Source organism: Pituophis catenifer, unplaced genomic scaffold, assembly GCF_029215685.1.
Source record: "Pituophis catenifer annectens isolate HBS135680 unplaced genomic scaffold, rPitCat1.0.hap2 SCAF_6, whole genome shotgun sequence".
Classification (NCBI taxonomy): Eukaryota; Metazoa; Chordata; class Lepidosauria; order Squamata; family Colubridae; genus Pituophis; species Pituophis catenifer.
The window spans coordinates 39,320,299-39,346,122 of NW_027256886.1; the positions used below are offsets into that span (position 1 = coordinate 39,320,299).

The following is a 25,824-nucleotide window of genomic DNA, read 5'->3' on the forward strand; positions in this document are numbered from 1 at the left end:
AATTCTTTTTTTATATATAAATATGAAGCTTTTCACCTTTATCCAGTCTTTGTTGTTTCCTTACAGGTTCCGTGAATGTCTGCACAAATTCTATGCATACCCCAACAGTTAGGAAAATTATCACATTAGAGAAACAAATAATATATCTTGTATAATTATGATTTTGTTTCAGATGATGGTACTTCGTCAAATAACATTATTGTTTCTTCAAATGTAAGAACTGAAGATTCTTGTGTTTAATAATGGTAGACTTTGAGGACAAATCTCCATTCTTATGCTGAAAGATGCGAAATAACTAAATTATCTGACTTTTCTTCAATTTCAGACATAGATAAGAGTTCATCTGTTTCATAATCATCTTCAAAGGAACTACAAGAAATGAATAAAAAGATTAATACTAAAATGGTTTGACTCAATTTCTAATATTCAAATGACACTAATTTTAGAAAATATGAAGACAAATTAATATAAAATATAGCCCTATGAAACCTAAAGACAAAGCAAGTCTGAATTACTGAATAGGGTAAATACAGTTGAGTGTAAGTAAAGGATTCAGATGAAAATAGTTCAAAATAATTTATGTGATAATTTATCATAACATCCAATTGTAAAAATTGTAAATGTTTTTGTAGCTATTTTCTTCACCACTTGCCATTTTTTTCCTTATATTTTTTGTGCATGCCTTTACTTGCACTTTTATAGTGACACAATATAAATTTTGCAAAATTAAGAAGGAAAATCCTTCCCAAATGACTACTTTGGAAGGGATAGTCTGTTTGTTTGTTTGTTTGTTTGTTTGTTTGTTTATCAATCAAACTTTTTAACTGCCCATTTCCCTCGTAAGTATTGGGTTCAAAAGAGTACAGGAAGAGGCATACCGCTTTCGAAGGTAGTTTCTTTTTGCACCTGAGATAAACTAGCATCTGAGCTGAATGCTGCTTATTCATCTCACTTTTTCCAGATATGTAGGTGATCTTAGAAGTGTATGCAAGTATTATTCCTTATTGGAATAGGATTTGAGAAGGAGAATATGCAGGTTCTCAAAACACAGATTATTATTTGGTCTCTAGAATAAACAAGTGTCTAATAGGAGTGTTGGAGGAGAAAAGTACATTTGGTTAATAACAGACAGGGTGCTTCCAAAATGACTACACTACTCTGAAATACTACCTATCTTCATTCAAGCTTACCAAAATTAGTCTGTAAATAGATGGATTAAGGCTGAGCTTCCTCATGATGAGCCAGTTTCTTTTTCCAGGATGTTTTTTCAACTTTCCAGTCTAGCATTAAATTAATAAGCAGATCAAACCATGTTTAGCATTTTGAAATCAGCCAAGGTAGGCAAGACTCTACCAAACACTCATAGTACCTAGCATTCCAGGTTTAATTAAAAACAGGACAGTCCTTTCTTCTAGTGTGGATTGAGGTCAGGGCCTCTAAAATATCAAAAGTCTTTTGACCTGAGCCTCTCATTTTATCTGTTTCTTTTTTAACTTCATCAGGATTTTGTTCTTATATTTCCATCCAATTGCAAACATCAAGACGAAATTATTTATTTTGGTCATAAGGTTGGTTCAAATTTCCCACTGCATTCAGAATAACTTTCAGGGACTCCTACTGACTCTGGAATGGTAAGGATTGCAGGTGTTTTGCAAGGCCTAAGGAATAGGGTTGTGAGGTTGAGTTTCTCTTTTCATCTTACTGCTTTAGAGACCTTTAATTAGCCATTTGATTTTGATTCTTAGTAACAAAATTTTCTCTGTTTTAACATGCTTTGTCATTTTAACTTTATTTCAAAACGCTACTAGTTTCAGCAATAAGTTTCAGCACTTGGAACAGCAACTTTAAGATTATTTTTCTCACCCTTCTTGTAACTGTACACTGCCAGACTCCTCAGCTACAAGAATTTCATACTCCTCAGCAGCATATCTGTCCCAATCAGAGGGTTCTGGACTTTCATTTTCAATATCCTAAATAAATGGATTAATAAGAAACAGATAAAATCTAACAAGTCTTTTAAAGATTATGACATGCATAATTGTAAGTATCTACAATAAACAGTGTAATAAACTATTATACTATTTAAAGAAGAATCATACTTTTTTGTATGATAATTTTGTAATTATCTGTAAATGAAATATCCTGCAAATATTATGTTAAGTTATACAAAATAATTAAAAATTAACGATTGTGTTTGTATGTATCTGAATTTAGATAAGCCAATCCAGAGTGTCTTAATTCATTTAAGCTAAACAGTCAGTTCCATAGGTACAGGTAGTCCCTGGTAGTCAATTTGTTCAGTGACCAAAATTATGACGGTATTGAACAAGGGAGACCTATGATCTGTCCTTAGATTTCCAGTAGTTGTGGCATCCCCAGAGTTAAGTGATAATGATCACTTAAGCATTTCCTGATCTGTGTGCTTAATGCCAGGGTGGTGATTACATGGCAGTGAGTTGCAGTCATAGGATCACAATTTCCAAGGTTCCTTACTGGCTTTACATAAGGAGTTAACGGGGAAGCCATCACCAAGTTGGAAGTCACAGTCATGAGAAGACCTCAGTTAATAATGGCAACCAGGACTGATGTCACTAAACACATGATGACTGATGTCACATAACATCACACTTTATGACCATCTTGCTTAGTGGCAACAATGCTGGTCACAATGTAAGTTGAAGGCTACCTGTTCAAGAAAATGCAAAGTATTGAAATTATTTATATTTAAAAATATTAAGGAAAAGAGATTTTAGATTCTTCATTATTATATTTTAAAAAATTAGTTTAGTCATGATACAGAAGTTGTTTCAAAGATTTAATCTCTGATTTAAAGAAAAGGTTGCAGAGTATTTCTGACCTTGCTATCCTTTCAAATTGAAACAATTTTGAGAGTTTACATAACACATGAAAACATTATATTAGATATGCATACACCCACACAAACATACTGCTACCTTTTCACCAACATCATATGGCTCCTTAACCATATTAACTTGCCCAAAGCCAAAAGGTTATGGTTTCAGTCAACAGTAACTGAAATCCGAAACATGATTTGAGCATTGGTTTAATATTAACATATATTAACAGAAAATGGTATTGCTTGGTTCTTATTCTACTTTTCACAACAGAAAACCCTCTCATTATGATTAATGATTACATATCATACTAACTGTGTTCATTACAGGAACCTATTCTAAGAAAAAGATATATTTTAATTTTATATTCAATGTTAAAATACACTCCAAAAAAGGGAAAAATACAAGAACAAAGCAAAACTAAACAAGACATTTAAAAAGTGCAGAGAAAAAAAGTGTACACACATAGGTGTGGTTTTTTTCTACGCACTTTCTCTTTTAATGTCTTGTTAAGAGATCTAAATTTATTTATACATGTAATAAATAATTGATGTATATATGTATGCATGCATGGAACTGATATTCTGGCTTATACTTTAGGAGTTCAATGTGGTAGGTACATACTGTAAGACAGAGGAAACAAGATCTACATGTATTTCAGTAAGATATCTTGTAGTGCAGGTAAATACAGACTCTTGAAAATTAAAATGAATTTCCCAGTCTCTTATATAGTTAAGAAATATAATAAGTCAGATTTCTCACCAATTGCACTGTTGCCATTTATGAAATAAGCTACCAATTGACTCATTCAATGTGTTCTATCCCCAATCTCTCATATCTAAAGTCACTAAGAATCTTAACGAGTGTGAGAGTTGAAGATGGAGCTAACAGTTTTTGGTCTATATATGGAAATTTTGTAAATATATGATAGCTACTCAGTTTCAAGACCATCAAGCACTATTCCATGCATTTATACTACTGAGGGTATTTGTACCCTCACCGATGGCCAGCAGTGTTCGGTATGGTTCCATTCTTCATTATTGTTTGCAATAAAATTCTCCTCTAGCTGATTTGTCTGCAAAGTTTAGCCTTGGACAGAAGCTGAGTTGTGAAGCTTTGTAATTTACCACCTAGTCCTAGTAAGAGGAGGCTGACCATGAGGCATGACTAAAAGCAATAAAGATCAGACTCCAAAAGCCATTTCACAAACAATCCAAAAAGCTGCAATTGGAGCAATCAATGGTAGTTTCATCCCAAAGATTACTTTGAGAACAGACCTATCAATCGCTAAATTCACTACTTTCTCTTCCTCCATCCTACCTCTCTTCCACCAAGGAATTTAAGTGTTAAAATGAAATTTAATATCTGCCTTTTTGCAGTATGGTACAGCTCCAACATATATATCAGAGCAAAACACTGCCAAGAATTTTAAATAAAGAGCATATTAGGGGCATCTATCTCACTTCCAGTTAATAAAAACTACCCCAAATTGTCACTAATGGCAATAGGCTCAGGCTTTACCAGTAATGAGATCAAGCAATCAGGTATAATAATTTCAGCTTAGTAAGAGGTGCAGAAATGTATGCTAGGGCACAGTGCAATGGCTAATTTGCCCTGGGTCATAAGAGTATAATGCAATGTGCACTTGCCTTAATGTTCATCTACAGACACTGTCATGGAATTTATACTACTGGCCATACCTGTTCAATTATGTAAAAGTGTTCTTGTTACTTTTCTCTATAATGTTCTAGTTTTTCCTTTAAGTAATCATTACTTTGAAATAGAGCTGCTTTATACCTTTTGCACAGCAAAGGGATCCCGTTGTTCATTATCCAGATACTTTTCAAGGTTAAAGAAAGTATTATAAAATACATGAGCCATTCTACATCTCTTCAAATCTCGTAGAGTAATTCTTCCTGAAAAACCAGCATATTAACTATCAGCATATTAATTATCAGCATACTATCAAACCAACAGTTCTTAGTGGATTGGAATAAAAGAGCCCCTACTTCATGTATCCCATAACAGTGACTAAAGATTTGTCAAGGAGAGCAAGTAGTAAGAGCATATTCCAAAGCTGAATCACAGGTTCCTCAGTAGGCTTACTTCCAAAACAAATTGAGTTTGTGCATTCAGTTTGAATCAGTGGGCACCAGAAGTGGGTTTCAGCAGGTTCTGACTAGTTGTGGAGAACCAGTAGCGGAAATTTTGAGTAGTTCGGAGAACCGGTAAATACCACCTCTGACTGGCCCCGCCCCCATCTATTCTCTGCCTACCGAGTCCCAGCTGATCAGAAGGAAATGGGGATTTTGCAGTATCCACCAAGCCACACCCACCAAGCCACACTCACAGAACCAGTAGTAAAAATTTTTGAAACCCACCACTGGTGGGCATCAATCTGATCATATGAACTTGTCACAAGCCTTTTCCATTAATTTATGTAAAACATTATTATTACAGGTATTTCTTGAGATATAACTGTAATGAGCCTGCCCATTATGATTGCATGTTATGGCAGCCATTAAGTGAAGCATCTCATTAATGATTCCCCCCATCCCTGCTCTCCCCAATGAATTGTTTAAACAAATATGCAGGTTGTTAAGTGGATTAGGTGCAGGGTGGGTTCTACTTACCTTTACTACCGGTTTGCAGTAGGGCCGAGGATGTGTGCTTGCTTTGCTCGTGTGGTGCGCGCAGGCACAGAAGCGTTTTGATGATGTCGGGATAGGTGGGCGGAGCCTCCGCCGGTTTTACTACCGGTTCTGTAGAACCGGTGCGAACCAGGGACAACCCACCACTGATTAGGTGGTGCCTCAGGGGTGGGGGAGGGCCTTGGAGATCTAACATAGAAACTTATATTGGGGCACTGCTAATACCATAGTTTTTTCCAGGTAGATTGAATTGACCAGGATGATTTCAAATAACATGATTACTTGTTAGCACTGAGGACTTTTGTTTTGGATGAAGTTATTTATAGGATTAATTGTTAAGAATGAATTTAGATACGTTAACAAAAAGAACTCAGTGCATTTTGTCATATGCCTTTCAAAAATGCCCATTTGGAGAGATTTACTATTGCTTTCAATGTGATGTGTGTTGTAATTAGCACTGTGTCTCATTTGTGAGTAAATGGATGATCACCTCATATTATAGATGACATATCTGTAGGGAGTTATTATCCCATTAAAAATAACATTCATAAATGCAGCTATTAGACACTTAATCATGACATCTACTTGTAGAGGGAGTTGCAAATGTCTGAATGACTTAACTAAATTCCATATTACATATTATGGTAGATCAGGATAATTTTTGTGATTTTCACATTAATCAGAGAACAAGTTGAAGATGCAAAGCAGGGATGTCAAACTCAAGGCCCGTGGATCTGGCCTGCAGGGTGCTTAGATCTGGCTCGCGGGGATGCCCTGAAAGTAATGAAGGACCGTCCTGTGGTGCTTCTGCCAGTGAAAATGGAGCCGAGAACCACTCGCAGCCCCCCCCAGCTCTGTTTTCGCTGCAGAGTGCTGCAGAAGGCCATCACAATTGAAAATGGAGCTCGGGGAAGCCACGCGCAGCCCCTGCCCCCCGAGCTCCATTTTTGCTGCCAGAAGGCTGGAGGCAGTTGCAGCCAAAAATGGATGTTGAGCTGGCCATGCCCACCCTGGCCATGCCCACTCGGCCCCCCCAGGGTCAAACACAACCCTGATGCGGCCCTCAATGAAATCGAGTTTGACATCCCTGCTGCAAAGACTAGCAAGCTAGTGTGAAAGCTACTTTGGGGCATATTTCTATAAAGACATAAAACACTTTAAAGCATCATAAGATCAAATTTACTAAAAAAACAAAACAGAGCAAAATGACCTGGAAGAAAAATTATCATATAATAGCTCTTACCCTCATATTCTGGTTTTACTAGATCAAGCATTTGGCACAATAGGTCATGGAAGGGCAACGGTTCAATGCCCATAGATTCCATCCTTTCACACTGTTCCTCATAAAAATACTCAAGTTCATACATTGATAGTGTGCCATCCCCATCTAAATCCATGCATCGGAACCAGTACTCAATACTACAAAACAAAGAGATGAATCAACATGCATTTTTATAATATGGCAGCAGGTAACAAAAGTTTGGGTGATGACTTTCATGTACATAGTACACAATAAAGCTTTGTCTGGACTTTCCCATATGACAGGTTGCACTGGAAATGGTATCTTGAAGTTCGGACGATGAGCTAAGATACATAATACTCTCAATTGTTCAGTAGAAAATTCTGTACTCTTTTTCTATCCTATCCTAAATCTGACTTTCAATATCTTTGAAAGAGTTTTTGGATGGAAAAACATTTATTTTTAGCAGCTTGATAAAAGCTTTATATGACAAAAACAACACACAGAGAATGAGAATACATAACTTGGAAGAAGGCTCTAGTAATAAAGATAATTTTTACAATACAAGACTCTGTTATAGGTAAATTATCTCCTATTTAAAGCTCTTCTCATGTTAATTTTGTGGCTGGTAATCAGTGAAGCTGTAGGTGCATTCTGTGTTTCTTTTATCTTTTGGACCAGTTCAAGAGCAAACTCACACAATGTACAATAAACTAATTAAGAAATTAGCCACATACAGAAAATAGTTATCACATACTGTTTATATTTTAGATATTTATTATACCTTGTGAGGCATCTCTTGTCTTCTTCCGAGATCAGAAACCACACAAAGTCTGCATAGCTCATCTGGTTTTCTTTTTGTTCTTGACTTCCTCTAAAATATATAAAAATACGTAGTTAATTTCTTAATTAAAAAATAACCAGAGGCAAATTTTTAAAAATCACAGATCAATCTGAAAAAGAGAAAAGACAAAATTTCTATTCCTAAAATGTATTAAGGTTATCCATTAACTAATTCATGGAAAAGTAATGTTTTATTAAACTGAAGACAGATTTGGATTCTTATCCTAATATTACTAACACGACAACTTTGAAATCAGGATTCTGGGTTGACTTTTAGTGCAATAAATGCAATGAGAGGCGTTTACCACCAACTGTTCCCTAATTGAGGGAACAACTTTACTACTTACCTAAGAACAGCTCCAGTGAATATTCTTTCTATAATTCTGCTTGACAAAGCTGTAGATTAAAAAAACAAAAGCGTGAGGGGTAATTTGTAGGCTGATCGGGAGACAGCTATGTAAAAAATTACCTACCAAAAGCTCATATTTTATTGATAAAAGGACCTGACTGCTTGCTAGACCACAGAAAAACCATTGGAAAGGCATTACAAAAGCACCACCCAAAGGTCTTAGAAAACAAACAGATTCCTATGAAAAATAGTTCTGTTGATTCACTTCAATAAATTTTGTTTAGAAGGCTCTGTTTGAGAAACAGATTACTGTTTGAATTAACTAGAGCCTGACAAATAGTTAGGAATGTTTATCTCATTCATAAAAATAAGATATATGAAGACTAGTACACGCATACAACAACATCCAATTGTAATGCAAAGTTCAACATGAGCATTATCATTATACATTTTCCTAGATACAGGTAGTCCTCAAGCTACATCCAAAATGGAGCCTGTCAATTATCGTTGCAAGTGGTGACAACCATTAAGTGAGACAGTCTAGCTTAACAATTTACTCTCTCTGATGCACAGGTCATTAAGCATGCATGGGGTACCTCAGAGGTGGGGGGGAGACCTTGGGAGGGCCTCCACTCAGCTGGGTCCATAAAGCAGGCAGACAAGCAGCAAAAAGCTTTCCATAGCCAAAACCTATTCAATGGTGGGGAGGGAAGAAGGAGGGGGGAAAGGGCCTAGCTAGATTAAGGTCCAATGCCATGAGCCAATGCTGGAGAGGCTTCCAAACAAGCTTCTGTGCTTGGCTGATGAAGCCAAGTTGTGGGCTGGGCCTCTGCCCCAATCAGCTGGCTATCAAATAACTGCAAACCTCTTCTGGCTCTTTTTAGCTTTTGAGGAAGCCAAGAGAAGTTTGCAATCTCCTGACATCCAGCTGACTGGGGCAGAAAGCTCTGAAAGCAGCTGCCATTTCCACAAGGAAATATTTGAGTGTTGAAAATGATGGCTGCTTCCATGAGGTACAGGGAGCAGATCCAAGTGCTGTGGGGTACTATCATGGCAGGATGTTGTGGGAGAGATGCAGAGAGGCACTGCAGTGTCTCTGAAAGCGAATGACCCAGGGGGCGCTGCAGCCATTTGAAACAGAGTTGTATGTAACTTTTGGGAGAGTCTGTCATAACTTCAAACAGCCGTTAAATGACTTGTTATATCTTGAGAACTACCTGTATACTATATATATTGGTGTGTCTTTACTACACATCAATTTATTATGATTATTTTAGGTTTGAATTCCTTTCAATCATTGTTTCAATCTTTTAATGCAATAATTCTTTTTAATATGTAGAAGAGCCATTAAGATAAATCCATACAGCATGTCACTAATTTGAAATGTTCAGTCAAATATTAAAATTGTGACCATTTGCTTGCTTTCATTAACTGTAGGATAAAAACAAATTTTCCAGGTAAAAATTAGCATTATTACAGGATTTGACAATAATGAAGTTTGGATTTAGTTTCTGTTTATGATTGTTTTTATTTTCACCTATCTTCTTTTGCAACGTTATGACAAACACATAATTTCGTGTAACGATTTGCTTTGAGCTACCCTTTATATACTTCAGCAGTGACAATCCATACACCAATAACAATAAAGATTGTTTTCCTATAAGCCAGTTCTGAATGGCAGTTAATAACTAAAAAAATAGGAAGCTATATAGGAAAAGGAGTAAAAAATGGAGGAAGTTAGTTAAGTTTGATAATGAATTCCCGTAAGGATTGTGTGTCTTTGTCTAAATGTACAAACACACATACACACACATGGACAAAAGCATAGTATATTTATAATAACATGTTCTTTTGCATTTGAATTTCCTTACCTTGATCATTGTATCTAGCCAAATCACTTTGATTGATATAGAGATCATGATCAGTGTCCAATTCCCAGAATTTACAGTAAATAACATAGAAGTGCTCATAAGAAAAATAATCAGTGATTTGATTAATGTCTTCCTCTTCTTCTAAGAGAGCTAGAGTCTGAAAAGATGAGAATGGATTAATTCTACATAAAAAGATGCTACGAAAATACCAGAAACTTGGTATATTTAACAAAAGCCTACATTTTTAGATGATTATGCCGTACTAAATAGAAGAATTCTAATAATCAGTAACAGATTACTAGAATTTTCCTATCTAGTATGTCTAGTTAGATACATACCTCTAGTATTTCCCTCATATTTAAAATAAGCCTATCTTTCCAGAATGCATAACATTTTTACTGCTAATCCAACTGAATTGCAAAATACACTAAATATTTTAATTCACATTGTTCATATGGATGCAAAAAATTAACATACTTGCAGAAAGTTGCTTTTCCTCAGCTCTATTAATGATATTTTTCCAGACCACGATCTATTCACTATGTAAAATATTCTTTGAATAACCTGGAAAAAGATTAAATATACAACTCAAAACCACTGACAAATTAAAGATAAAATGCATCATCATGACAGTTGTATAGATCTATGTTCTTTTTTTGAGTTTTGTTTAATCAGAAAAATACAAAAGACTCAAAGTTGGAAAGGGCCATCAAGTCATAGAATCACAGGGCTGGAAGACACCTTGGAGATCTTCTAGTCCAGTGATGGCTAACCTTTTTGTTGTCGCGTGCCAAAAATGGGGTGAGCGCGGGGGATTTGCGGGCGGCCGTGCCCACACCCATAATCCAATGCATCCCGCACATGCGCGCGTAACCTCACTCCCCCAACTTTTGGCAAATGATGGAACAGTGGGCCCGTTTTTCACCCTCCCCAGGCTCCAGAGGCTTTCTAGGAGCCTGGGGAGGGCAAAAACTGCCTTCCCGACTCCCCTGGAGGCCCTCCGGAGGCTAGAAATAGCCTGTTTCCCGACGTCCGGTGGGCCCGGAAGGGCTGAAAAATCAGGTGGCCGGCGCACACATGCATGTTGGAGCTCAGCTAAGGCAACGCTTGTGTGCCCACAGATACGGCTCCGCGTGCCATCTGTGGCACGCGTGCCATAGGTTCACCATCACGGTTCTAGTCCAACCAGTTGTCCAAGCCAGGAGCCCTTATACCATCCCAGACAAATGGTTGTTCACTCTTTTCTTGAAAACCTCCAACAATGGAGCACCCACAATTCTGGCAGTCAAGCTGTTCCATCAATTAATCATTCTCACTGTCAGGAAATTATTCCTTATTTCCAGGTTGGATCTCCCTCTTATTTATTTATTTATTTATTTATTTAATTAAATTTCTATACCGCCCTTCTCCAAATAGGACTCAGGGCGGTGCACAGCCAAGATAAAAACAAAGCATACAAAATTTAAGAACAGTATTAAAATAATTAAATATTTTGGCCGAAATTAAGATAACCCAATTTAAAATCAATTTAAAATTTAACTCAGGCCAGCCCAGCTTGTTGAAATAAATAGGTTTTCAGGGCCCGACGAAAAATCCGGAGGTCTGTTATTATACGTAACTCTGGGGGAAGGTTGTTCCAGAGGGTGGGCGCCGTCACAGAGAAGGCTCTCCCCCTGGGGGTCGCCAGCCGACATTGTCTGGCGGACGGCACCCTGAGGAGGCCCACTCTGTGCGAGCGTACTGGCCGGTGGGAGGCTATTGGTGGCAGAAGGTGGTCTCGTAAATACCCCGGCCCTAAGCCATGGAGCGCTTTAAAGGTGGTCACCAACACCTTGAAGCGCACCCGGAAGACCACTGGGAGCCAGTGCAGCTCGCGCAGGAGAGGTGTCACATGGGAGCGCCTCGTCGCCCCCATAATCGCCCGCGCAGCCGCGTTCTGGACCAGCTGGAGCCTCCGGGTGCACCCCAGGGGGAGCCCCATGTAGAGAGCGTTGCAGTAGTCCAGGCGGGAAATGACTAGTGCCTGAGTGACTGTGCGTAGAGAGTCCCGATCTAGAAAGGGGCGCAGCTGGCGTATCAGGCGAACCTGATAAAAAGCCCCCCTGGCCACGGCCGTCAAATGATCTTCTAAAGACAGCCGTGCGTCCAGGAGGACGCCCAAGTTGCGAGCCCTCTCCGTGGGGGCGAGTGATTCGCCCCCAATAGCCAGCGATGGCGTCAGCATCTACCCATCACTTCTTGTACTGCCCTCAGGTGCCCTAAAGAATAAATCCACCCCATTTTCCCTGACAGCCCTGTCCAATACTTTGATCAATTTAGGAATCCAAATTAATACAGCTATAACAGGTCTATCCTTCATCTGAATGCACCCAGTGAAGGAAAATCCACAACCTTTCTGAGTTAACTGATTCCATATCAAACCATTAATCAGAATTTATACTACTATGAAGTCCTGCGGGAATAAAACTTTCAAATACAGTCCCATGAAATTCCCTACTAGGCCTGATCCAATCACAGTGACAAAGACAGTCCATCAGTTGTATAGGTTTAGTGATATCAGAACTTTAAAGATAAGAACTGGCTATTTGAGCACTGGCTGGGGAATTCTGGGAGTTGAAGTTCACATATCTTTAAAGTTGCCAAGGCTGAGAAACACTGCTATATTAATTGCATTCAGTTGCACTAAATTCCTTTCATAAGTAGATTGGAAAGGAAAACATGGTAAACTATTTCTATAATGTTGTAAAAAAAAACCTATATGGATATGCAGCCACAAAGAACTATTCATTTTATGAATTGATTATAATTGTGAAGAACTGAGCAAAATGTGTAAAAAAAGAAGCAAACCAGATGTGAAAGATAAGGAAGAATTAAATAGTTGAAACAAATCAATGCCAAATAGCCAACCTGAATTTCTCTTACTTCTGACACTGGTCATGTTTCAATCTCACTATGAATAATGAAACTAATAATGTAGCCAACATACCGTAGTAATGTAGCGGGAATGAAATTCTGGGGCATCCTTTAGAAATGTCAGTCCTGGATGAGTTTCAACTATATCCTGAAATACATCAGAATTATTAAGTACAAAAAAACATCATAACCATAAACTAGCATAGTACCTAAAGGGAGACTAGGGGAAAGTAAAATAAACATTTACCACACGATAAGCTATGCTAACTTCCTCTATGAAGAAACAAGAAAAGGAAGGGAAGTTGGACTTTCTTTACTTTTTTGTCACACCACGGAATCATAAAATCTTCGCACCGGAAGGGCCCAAACAGGCTATCAAACACAATTCCCTGCAGAATCCAAATGTGCAGAATCATGGACACTGTATCCTGCCTTCAGATGAATTCATCCGGTGAAGGGGAGCTATCTCAGTAATTGGTAGGAAGCTCTAGGCTGGAATTTAAAGGACTGGTCAAACATACCTGCAGTATTGGGATGAAATCTTCTTGTTCCAGATAGTTACAGTTATGTTTTGCTAAAAGGCAAATGAATTTTGATGCATCATCATGACAGTTGTGTAGAATCCTACAAAGAAGAAGTAAACTGTATAAGAGCATTCCAGTCAATCCAAAGAAGGAAAAACATTCTATGATTTCAGCTTCATTCAGCATTATTCAATCTTGGCACTTTTGAAATATGGACAGACTTGGGGAATTCTAGAACCTAGTGTCTATAAATCCAGAAGGCTCTCAAACTGAGCAAGGCTGCTATAACCTGGCATCTATAATATAGAGCCATAGCTACATGATACATTCAGCAACCTCTGCCTTTAAGTGCAGGGTTACTGTTGTTATTTCGTATATGGCAATAATAATAAGAAAATTTACATAAATAACTAAGGCCATAATAAAGTATAAATTTAGCTATATCTATATCTTTCTAAGTGCATGTATGCACGTATGTCAGCCCCACTATTTAGACCAAACCAAAAAATCAACTCAACACAAATTTGAAACTACTCTTATTAATATTGGCTATAAAAACATATCTTGGAAGTCTGACTGTACTTTCCCCCATCCTTTCCCCCAAATACTATTGTGAATTAGAAAATCTTCTACCTGAATCTTATGAACATGCCTTCTTATTTTGGACTTAAGCCATGTTTTCCCCGTTGCTTTGGTAACAGATCTGGGCTATATCCATCATCTTCCTAACTCCCTACAAAATGTGAATATGTATATGTATGGGCACAAAACTTTGGAGAATCAATAACCATGGATGTATGGGAGAAAATATGGGTTAGACATGTAAAATTTACTCAAGCCCAAAACCTGAGAGAAAATTTTTATAAAATGTTTTATAGATGGCATTTAGATCCCAAAAAGTTAGCTTGTATGTACCCAAGTTTACAATCTACGTGTTGGAGATGTAAATGTGATGATGCAACGTATTTTCATATAAGGTGGACATGTAAGAAAATTAAGGCATTATTGGATTATACAAAATATTTTTAAAAGGAAGGTAAAATTTACTCCACAACTGTTTTTATTGGGTATAACTGTAGACTGTACAGTTATAGAGACTAATCTGATTTTGAACTTAACAACTGCAGCCAGACTTTTGGTGGCGCAATATTGGAAGAAGGAAGAACTACCTACTATTGAAGAATGGACATTAAAAATAGCTAATTTGGCGGAGATGGCTAAAATCTCTGCATATTTGAAGGATCGTTCGAATGAAAGATATGTACTGGAATGGAGAAGATGGATTGACTATATACAAAACAAATATGGGACTAAAAAGTTGCAAATAGTTTATGAATGAAATATTTAGATGATTTTTTTTTTTACTTTGATATTTTGGTACCTATGGGGGAGTTAAAGAGTAAGGGGGAGTTAAGAGCTTATAGTTAGTTTGTTTATGTTAGATTATGTTTGTTAAATGCAATACCCTGTATTTTGCTCTGGGAAGTCGGGGGGGGGGGAGGAGGGAGGGAGAAGGGAATAGGTGGGGGGAGGAGGGGGGAAATTTGTTTGTAAAACATTTTAAAACTTTTCAATAAAATAAATAAATAAATAAAAGTTAAAAAAAATGTGAATATGTATAGTATGTAGTCTACCCTTTTACATTCCTTTCTTGATTCAGTAAAAAGCTACCACAGGTGGGGAATTGTTAATTGTTTCACAAGTTATGTAATTCAGGACCCACATACACACACACACATTCAATCTCATGGGGAAAAAAATAAAAAGAACTGAGCAACTTCTATTGACATAATGCCAGCTGAGGGCTAGTGCTTTATGTGGAATCTTTTTGAATGGTTTTTAAGTGGTATGTAAACAAAGATGTGTATAAATGGTTTGTAAACATTCAAAAGATGCAGTAAGAAAGAAACAAAGAAACTTTAACATCAGACAATCATGCAGAAAACAATACCTTAATCAAGAACTACCTAAAGAAAAGGTTGACTCAGCCTTCCATCCTTTCTAAGGTAGGTGAAATGAGGACCCAGTTTGTGGGGGCAATAAGCTGACTTTGTATAAAATATACAAAAGAATGAAGGCTATTGCTTAACGCATTGTAAGCCGCCCTGAGTCTCCGGAGAAGGGCGGCATATAAATCAAATTTAAAAAAAAAAAAAAATACCCCCCATGAACAGTGGCAGGGCAAGCTACTATATATAAACAGGGAGCAAACTCCACACTCACTAGCACTGGCATTGTTACATACTTGGATAATGAAATATTCATTATCATTTAATTAATTATCCATTATGAAATGTCTGCAAATAAATAAGGTTGAAGAGCACAAACAACACCACAGTTCAACTCTACAATACATATATTTTTTTCTATTGAAGTACTTTATAATTGTACAAAGATTTATTAGAAAGTACATAAATTAACAAAAGATCATGGGAATCAAAATGTATATTTTTGTCTTAAAAATGTCTAATAATATACATGTCAGCTTTGGAAGCCATATTAGGCTGGAAGCTCCAATGCTGCCACCTTCTCATGTGTGGGAAAATAGGAGGGGGGTTAGTAGACATAATAGCATTCTTCCTGTCAGTCAAGGTCAGGGCGATCCCGCATCTGGAGAAGGAGTGGTCAGGGGGCTGGATCGGGATGGAACGGACATTGATTGGGGCATGTGACCGACTTGGTGGAAAAGGGGATGGTTTTGGGAGCTTTGACTTACTGAAGGAAAACCCGGGCTTTTCAGATTCGGGTTTCCCCAGATGCGCCAGTTTGCCTATTCTAGTAAAGAGGACTTTGGAAAATGCTTGCTTCTGCGTCTTTACTTGAAGTGGGTTTTTTTCTGGAACACTGACAGTATATTTCTTTGATTCAGAAATTAATATGCTGACCTTTAAATTTGGATTTGTCAATGCAATATATAATCAAATAACTTAAAAATGATAAATTATAACACTAACTAAAATCGCTAAAAAATCTTGAAAACACTAGAACAATCATCAAAACAATAAGTTAAAAAAACCATCTAGGAATTTTCTGCTATGGAAGGATAAATCATCTATCAATAATTGTAAATGGTTGCTGTCCAAGGCAGTTGCTAAATGAAGACTACCTATAAACAGTTATGATTTCTGATATGTTAAAATCTGATTCACTTAAAAAAAGTGAAATCAGTTTTCTCTGCCCTACATGCCCTATATAGATCAAGTAATATCTCCAGGGAACAAAAACATAGCTTTCTATGTTTGATAGCTCAGTCCTTTTCTCCCCTCTAATTTCATGCTGCTTTATCTGAACTACAAGAAAACTAATGTCTTCTTTTGCAGCGAACAGCTTTACAGACGTTACATTTTGTTCTCCCACTGGTGGGAACTTTCATCTCACTATTTCAGAACCATCTCTCATTTACTAATATTACAGCTTCCTTTTAGAACAACCACTCAGATTTGCTCTGCATACAGAAAATAGATGTCATAATGTGAATCCAAAACGGAGATAGCAATTGTATTTATTTATTTGCATCCTGCCCTTATAACTCAAGGCAGCAAACATGTCCAACACATCTTCCTCCTTCTTTTTTCCTCACAGAAACAACCCTGTGAGATGAGTTGAGCTGACAGAGAGCGACTGGTCCAAAATCAACCGGCTGGCTTTCATGACTAAGGCAGGGACAATCTCCTGCTTTCTAGGCTAGTACATTAACCACTAGACCAAACTTCTTCCCCTTAATTTGTGAAGTGAGAATAAAGGACATTTTCCCCTTTGAAATGTGCAAAAGTTTGCAGCAAAGTCCTCACTGAATTGTATTTTCTTCTACAGGGATTTAGCATTATGAAATCAATGGATGTAAAATGGGGTATCTGTTGACCTTAAACCACTTTCAAGCAGCATGGAGTTGCCCTTAAAGAAGACAGTGCTGGAAAACACTGCTGCTTTCCCAGGCAGAGAAAACAACAACGAGATTAGAAACCCATGGGAAGTAGATGTTGAAAGCATAGTAAGGTAGGTGGTGGGTGAAAGGAATGTAGGTCTGGGAGAAGGAGTGGCTGGGTTGGAGAAGGTTGTTGAGAGAGTTGGGGAAAACAGTGCTGAAATGCAGAATCCCAGCAGGAGGATTGAAGAGGAAAGACTGAAGATCCCAATAGGGAAAGTGAACGAATCTCAGCATAAAGGCTGGAGGAAGTGAGGGATGTTTAGGAAATCTCTTCAGAGTAATTTAGGAAATCCTGTTAAATGAAAGCCAGATAAAACAGACTAGGAAGTAGAAAGAAAGAATACCATACACTGATAAATACATACAGAAAAGGAGCATTCTAACTGCATATAATTATCATGGCAACTAGCAGTAGTACCCTGGGCATGCCTTCAAAATTATAAATACCTAGCACACAAATAAGTTGGAGATCCCTGTTTTAAGAGAATATTTTTACACTGTGCTCACTTTCTCCACATGGCCACAAATGAATGTACAGATACAAATCCTGTCTGCTCTCCTCCAGATGCACTGAACATGGGAGCTTTCCAGTACAGGGGACAGCCACATATCTGTAAAAAGCATAAAACAAAATATTGTGAATATCCAGGAAAAGACATTATTTTGCTCAAGCCATTTTATTAAAATATGTTGGAAAATAAAACCCAGGCAAATTATATGCAGTGCATTATATGGTTAGTTGAATCTCACAGACTTATTATTTAAAAAATGGTTTTATTATTTGAATTATTATTTAAACTTTTAATGAAAATCTTATTAAAAAATCATTTAGAAATCTTTATCTATGATGAAGATGATAAATCTAGGGATGTTATCCTGTTGTTTCTTGCCCAGAATGTATAGGTCCTTTTACTATGCTACCACCCAAAAGTACCTTCTGGTTTTATCTAGAAGATTTTGCTTCCCTGATCATTCACTAGTTCTAACCTAAATCTATGATGTTCAGATTTTTCTTAGTCTAAAATAGAGGATCTTCTAGTGTTTGCTCAATGACCAACACTTCTTGTTCTGATGTGTTCTGATCAGGGGTGAAATGCTCCCGGTTCGGACAGGATCACCTGATCCGGTAGCGATGGAGACAGGTGGTTCAGAGAACCGGTAGCAAAAATCCCTGCCCCCCGCCATGCCCAGCTGAGCCGCACAATCATCAGAGGCTTTTTTTTTACTTTTAAAAGCATTTTTTCTACAACCTCTTCGGCCAAAAAAATGCTTTTAAAAGTAAAAAAAAAAGCCTCTGATGATCGCACCTCAGCTGGGATCGTCAAAGGCTTTTAAAAGAAAAAAAGCCTCTGCTGATCAGGCAACTCAGCTTGGATCGTCAGAGGCATTTAAAAGTAAAAAAGCCTCTGCTGATCAGGCAACTCAGCTTGGATCGTCAGAGGCATTTAAAAGTAAAAAAGCCTCTGCCGATCAGGCAACTCAGCTGGGATCGTCAGAGCCTTTTGAAAGCATTTTTTTATAACTTCTTCGCCGAAGAGATTGTAGAAAAAATTATTTTAATTTTTTTAAAAAAAAATTGGCCACGCCCACCGTCACATTACCTCACCACCAAGCCACGCCCATAGAACTGGTAGTAACAAATTTTAGATTTCACCACTGGTTCTGATTATTGGATACCAGAATTTGTATTCATTCATGACTTCATGCAAAACACAAAATTAAAATACGCTTCATCCAAACACTTCCTTATTCTTTAATAATTATTTTACCTATATTATAAAAGAGACTCCAGCTTTGAATAATCCATAAATTCAGAAGATAATTATGCTTACTTTTATAATTTTTCCCATTTCATTATAGGGAACTTTCTTATCTTCAAACTCTGAAAAGGCTGCTTCAACTTTGATAATAATTTCATCCTGATTATTGCAGATATTTGGAAGTCCATAGGGAAAATAGAAAGTAGGAATGTTTATGGACAAAGGAGCACCAAGAGTTTCTTTATTTGTAGACAGTAGAGACTGTGGGGTGATAGTTGAATTTGCAGGCATTAGAGATTGTGTCACCGGTTTTTTCTCTTGCTTGTTTTGTACCTAAATGTTAATAAACAAAATTACTATTTTTATGCAATAAAATTTGAACTAAGAATGTACAAAAATAGTCTTTCCAATGAACAAAACAAAGTTATAGTAAAAACAACAACAAGTTGTGTGTGTACAGAACAGTCTTATCTCTCAGAAAAGTACAACAGTTTTAAAACATTTGAAATTCTAGGAATAAACTGACAATTCATCCTATATGATTAAATACTTGAGCTGTATATACTACAACTTCTTGTAAACACTGCATTTATTGTACTACTACTGTACATTACATTTTTAAAAAGTTCTTAAAGAAGCATCTAACCAAAGCTCTCCAGGACAGAAATCAAGCATCTAAGTTCCAATAATATACCGTAACTAAAAAACAGCCACTGAGTCTTACCAATAAATTCATAAATGTATTTTGCTACCGGAAGTATTTCTTCCTTTTTAGAGCTCCCTGCTACTTATGTCTTTATGGTGTGTTTTGTCCATGCCCTTGTTTCCTTTACTTTTCCACATAAGGGGTAGTGCAAGGGGCTAGTTTTCTTTGACATTTATTTTGAAACATTTTATACTGTTTATACTATTAAATCTTTTTAGCTTTTTTAATTGAATATTATTTGGGAACAACTTCAATCTCCTTAGCCACCTTATTTTTAATAGTTAGTGTTTGTTTCCCCATACATTTGAAATGTGGTTCAAAATGTATGTTACTATCAATGTGTGAAATAAGGCATTTTATAGAAATCTATAGAGTGCCAGAAATGGGACGTCAAAGTATGAAATACTTAATATTTGTTAGGCATTTATGCAATGGCAAAAGGCAAACCAGAAAAGTATGAAAGACTCCTGCAAAAAGACAATTCTAGCCTTCCTTGTTGCAACAAGTAGGTCAATGCTGTTTTTTTTTCTCTTATATTTTTCAGTAAGAAAGTCCTGTATTGTATTTTGCATTTTTTCATTTTCATATACATCTTTTCAATAAAGAGTCAGAATTAGGGGACTAACCTTTACCTTAACTCTAACCCTTTTCATGACTCTCTTTTCATACTTTACCTAAATAGTTCTTATCATTCTGCACAATGCTTAGGTATTATATATAATGCCTAGTTAAAGTATATAGCATATTAAAATAATACAGACATTTCATATTTTGCCTAAAAATGTCACACATTTAATGGATTTCTTACACATTCTATATAATGCCAATTTGTCACACATTGCTGGTAACATACATAATACATGGAAATGCTCAGGACCATTTCTTTTTTTAAAAAACGAACAGAAGTCAATTTGTTACCATGTTCTACTAATAATATTTACTTATTTTAATATTTTCACCTTCAAGAAGAAAATACCAAAAGGAAAAATACCTGTTTCCTTTTATTTACCAACAGGTATTTATGTACTAAGCTTGGAAGACCTATTTTTAAACCAATAGGTATTTGGTGCAAATAACCTTCTGAAAATAGAGAAGCCTAAGCGAAGAAACCATTTCAACTACTCATCTAAAACAGAGATAACAAATTTCTTTACAAGAAAAAGTAAAGCACATTCAAACCTGGGCTTGCTGGAATGACTTCAACCTCTTCTTGAACCGGGATGGAAGAACAAAATCACAGCCTTTTGCAAGGAAAGCTAACTCTCCTCGTAAATCAGGGTCCCTCCGCAGAGATCTATCCTTGATCATCATTTTTGTTACTTCCTCAGAAAATTGTTCTTCCCAGCAAAGATGTAAAGTCCTTTTCAGGTATCACTTCAACTATATTCTTGATTTGTTTGTGTGAGAGGGGGCAGGAGTTCAAGAAGTTCTAAGTGAAACATACCTTGTCTTTTTATTCTCAGAAAGAATTGCCTATATCTCATCCCAAGGCCAGTGGACTCCCTTTTTTGATATTCAAAGAATCCCTGAGCACAAATGCCCTTTACCAATTATTTACCAATTATTTATCAAGAAGTATAATCTACACCAGAATCTGTCCCTGCTGGCTACATGACAGTGAGACAAGCTGTCCTTGGCTGGTAACAGAGCAGAGGTATTGTGGGAAGGGAGGCATCTACCACACTACTAGCAGTGGTGCTAAAGTTAGATTTATTGCAGAGGTAGCTAAATATATCACCTTCCAAGATACGTATTTTATGATGTTCCATGGTGAAATTTTAAGTGCAAATTTAGCTATCAATCTCAACTGAAATCAAAACCATAATCTATAGATGCCACCATAAGAGCACAGATATTTCTGATTAGAATATAATATAAAAAGGTTGAAGTCTCTTTTAGTTTTTATTTTTCATGTGGTTAAAAAAATAAAGCTTCTTACTGTCCAAAAGAGATATAATTATTATAGGGTAACTATCATGCTGTTAAATATTTTCCTTACATGTTTGGAGATAAGACAACAACACTTTAAAGTAGACCTCTTTCCTAGGATCAGAGCTTTTAAAAAATGTGCTTTTTAAATTAAATTAAGAATGGAGCTACCAAAATTGGTACAGTACTTGAAACCCAGAGAATGTATTTAATTTCATGTAGGAACAAAAAAGACCTGATTATGCAAATTGTCATCCTTGGTATCCTAAATATAAATAAAATCTTGATTTAACAGACATATCGGAGGGAGAGGTAGACATATTTGGGCTTTGGGGAAAAATATTAAAATTGATTTCAGTTCTCATGAAAAACAGGCATCTTGGAACAATTATCATTTAAAAATGGCAGGAATCCTCCTCCTCTTTTTTTTTTGAAAACTTGGATTGAAAATGGGATAATTAATAAATATTTCAACCAAGTATTATGTAAAAATGGAAAATGAATATAAGCACTTTTATTCTTAAAGTGTCATTCAAATCACTAACAGCAGGTTTACCTGTGCTTTTATTTTATTTTTAAATTTATTTAAAAATTATTTAAAGCACCGACTCAAATGGGATTATAAAATACCGTTGTGGTTGGATCTTGGCCATATCATACGGAATATAAATATAAAGTCACTCGGGGGGGGGGTTATACAAAGAAGTACTTTTTAGTGATGGGGGCAGATGGCAATTGAAGTCATTAAACACACTGTTGGAAGAAGGGATTAATCTAACTTGGTTACAGTATAATCAACTTCAACTGAGATGGAGAGAAGATCAAAAAACTGATCTAATGTTGCATGAAGAAGAATTGGTTAGACAGATAAAAGATAGAGGCCCAATGCATATCAAGAGGGTTTATAATGTTTTGTTAGAAAGAGATTCAGAAAATGAATTGGTTAAAGATTGTATGATAAAATGGGTGCAAAATTTTGGAGAACCAGTTATGATGGAAACGTGGGAAAAAATATGGGTTCAGAATGTTAAATTCACACAGTCGCAGAATTTGAGGGAAAATTTTTATAAAATGTTTTATAGGTGGCATTTGGATCCTAAGAAATTGTCATGCATGTATCCTAATGTTCAACCAAAATGCTGGAGATGTGATTGCTTAGATTCTACATATTATCATATATGGTGGACATGCAAGAAAACTAAGGCTTTCTGGATAAAAATTTAGTGGGTTATGCAAAATGTTTTGAAGAAAAAAATTCAATTTTCTCCTCAATTGTTTTTATTGGGTATAGTTAAGGGCTTTTCAATGGGTGAAACAAAATTGATACTGTACATGGTGACAGCAGCTAGGTTATTGATTGGTCAATATTGGAAAATGGATGATATGCCTACAATTCAAGAATGGACTTTGAAGATGGCCAGTTTTGCAGAAATGGCGAAGATATCAGCATATTTAAAAGACCGGACTCAGGAGACTTATGTATGGGAATGGAAGAAATGGATAGAATATGTGCAGAATAAATATCAAACTAGGAAGTACCAGATAGCTTTTAGCTGAATGTTGTGTAGAAATGTATAGTATATAGGGGGCAATATAGCTTATTGTTATGTAGAAATGTATGGTGCACAGGGGGGAGAATAGAGGGGTGGTAAAGTATGTTATAATACAATGTGGACGGATTTCACCTTGGGGAAGTCATTGGAGGAGGGGAGGGTTAGGGGGGGTTAGGGAGGGATGGGGGGGAAATGGGGAAAATTGGTATTTGTAAAACTTTTTCAATAAAAAAAATATTTAAAATTTATTTAAATGTATTGGCCTCTCAACAATGAATTCTGGGTGATTTCCACACATGACAAGCTATTTTTGTATTGTGCATAAAAAAGTTTGGACTGGTGTCCAAACTATAAATCTACTATAAAGAATGAAAAATTCAATGATATAAATAATTTTCTATGTTACAGTATTTCCACAGAGCAGTATTTTTATATGAATGGGCTCAATTGTTAAGTGAAAGAAGAAATCACGAAATCTTACCTTGATAACCTCTGGCATCTGTTGAATTAATGGTGAGGCAGGTTTTTTCTTCAGTGTATCTATGCAGCTCTGCTTGTCAACTGTGATGGAAGGCGTGGCTAAAGTTTCCTGAAGAATATGCATCACTTCTTTCTCTTTTGATAAGCTTCCTTTGCCCAATTGGAATTCTACTAGTTCTTGGGCAAAGTCTTCAATACTCTCCAAAATACGCAATAAAAGTGTTTTGTCATCTTCATCCATTTTATGACCATTGATTTCTACAAGTTTTGATAAGGAAGAAGGCACACTTTTGTCTTCAGGAAAACAATCTTTGCCTTTGTCTTCACTGGTTAAACCACTGCTTTTCAAATATCTAGAATCACTCTGCTCCACAGTAGTTTCTCTCAGTGTAATTTCCATTTTTTGTGAAAAATTCTCTAAATCCAACAAAAGTTTATCTATCTCTTCTTGATTGTTTTTTCTGAGCTCTTCTTTAGAGACCTGACCATTATAGTTAAAAGCTTGATCAATGGAATCAGCTGAAATGGAGAGGTCACCCTTTGATAGAGGCTGTGCAACAGTATGTGAAGTTTTAGGAAGTTCTAAAGAAGGATTTAGCCATTCAGCTCGCTCTTGGCTGCTCTCTGAATCTCCCCTTATTGTCCTACTCTGAACATTTGATGCAGTTCCCCTTACTTTTTCCCCATCTGATTCTTCTACAATATATAGAGATTCTGTGGGAAAAACACTGTTTGATGGATTTAGAAATTGTAACTGAGGTAGTACATGACAATCATTTCTAGAATCTATATTGTTCTGCAATGCATTTGAGGAAATATCTACACTGGGGATTTGGATAAGATTGGTTGAGGAATTTGTATTATTATTATCCTGAATTCTTTTTAAGTTAGAGGGAAATGCCTGCTTTGCCACAGATGATGCAGAAGTTACAACATCTTCATATCTTGGTGGTTGCTCATTGCCAAATATTGGGGAGAAATGAGATTGCTCTAAAGCAGACAAACTATTAATCAGTTCTACCATGTCACCAGGGTGTCTAAATTCAAAAGGCAACTGTTTAAGGTAAGAAGAAAATCTTGTCATTAAATTCATATAGATTATTTCAGAATTGGCCAAGGACTCACTATTATTTCCGCTATTGACATTTCCTGAAGATTTCTTCTTAATGCATTGCTTTATTATATCTGTACACTTCTTCAAGTCCTCTGAGCATTTTAGCAAGATATCTAAGCACATCTTAATATCTCCACTGGAAGAACCATCCAGTTTGTGCTTTTCCAAAATTTGTGTTATAAAATTGCCATCAGGAAAAGTTTCTATAGGCAAAGGAACTACAGAACTCCCACTTTCTTTAACAGAAGGGCTGTTGACATGCCATTTTTCTTCATGGGAACAATTATTTAGAACACCATTAGGAGGGGACAAAATTTCATCACTGCTGAAATGTCCACTAATCAAGTCAAAATCTAGTGATCTTCTATTGAATTGGTCTGATTTAACTTTTCTTCCTTTTCTATAGTTTGCCTGATTTGAAGAATTTCTCAGTTTTTCAAATGAGAATTCTTTTATTTTTCCACTAGCAAGATTTATGGCTTCTTCAGTGATATCTTTCAGATTTGCACTGCTTTGAACAGAAGATCCTTTTTTGAGTTTTGGATTACTAGGAAGGAGCTGATGATAATCTTCATCCCCAGGCAAAGCAATTGAATTTTCAGGCATTGAAAATCTGTGGGTCAAATCTGAATTTCTAAAATTAGGTGTAGAAACTTTAAGTAGCTTTGGACAAACACTGTGGTGGGCCACTATGCACATAATTCCTTGTTTGAATACTTGACATGTCCCTGTGCAATAATGCACAACATTTTGAAGTTGATTATCTATTATAGCACTGCTGTAACAATTCACTGTTGTTATTACTCTTTTATAGTTTGCTGCCATAATATGAATTTTAAGTTGTTGCACTCTGAAATGGCTTAAGAGAGCAATCACTTTACCCCCCTTTAAATCTCATATTGGTACATCATAAGCACTGAGGTGGTTGTGTTAAAAATGTAGCAAAACCAATGCATTGTCAAGAATCTGTATTAAAAGATTGCAGACAATAATCTATAAAAAATTAAAATGACCAGCATAATGTATAATTGTCTTTTAGATAATAGTAAATATTCCCAGACTAAAAATGTGGTAGTGATGAACAATTGTTCTCTTCTCTCAATAGCAA

General features: G+C 36.3%; 1 protein-coding gene across 2 annotated transcripts; it reads right to left on the reverse strand.

Annotated features, from left to right (window-relative positions):
- Positions 1 to 25,607, reverse strand: PPP2R3A (protein phosphatase 2 regulatory subunit B''alpha). 2 transcript variants are annotated; one of them, XM_070945742.1, is made up of 13 exons: positions 23,604 to 25,607; positions 19,007 to 19,267; positions 17,682 to 17,785; positions 13,244 to 13,346; positions 12,796 to 12,870; positions 10,287 to 10,373; positions 9,810 to 9,966; positions 7,937 to 7,985; positions 7,531 to 7,620; positions 6,750 to 6,925; positions 4,653 to 4,771; positions 1,864 to 1,970; positions 1 to 369 (listed from the first exon to the last, which is right to left on the reverse strand). In XM_070945742.1, the coding sequence occupies exons 1-13, from the start codon at positions 25,539 to 25,541 to the stop codon at positions 273 to 275; spliced, it is 3,363 nt and encodes a 1,120-aa protein (XP_070801843.1). In that variant the 5' UTR covers positions 25,542 to 25,607; the 3' UTR covers positions 1 to 272. The 2 variants fall into 2 exon arrangements, with proteins under 2 accessions (XP_070801843.1, XP_070801844.1); XM_070945743.1 differs by lacking the exon at positions 23,604 to 25,607 and adding an exon at positions 20,820 to 21,176.
- Between the last annotated feature and the right edge of the window lie 217 nt (positions 25,608 to 25,824).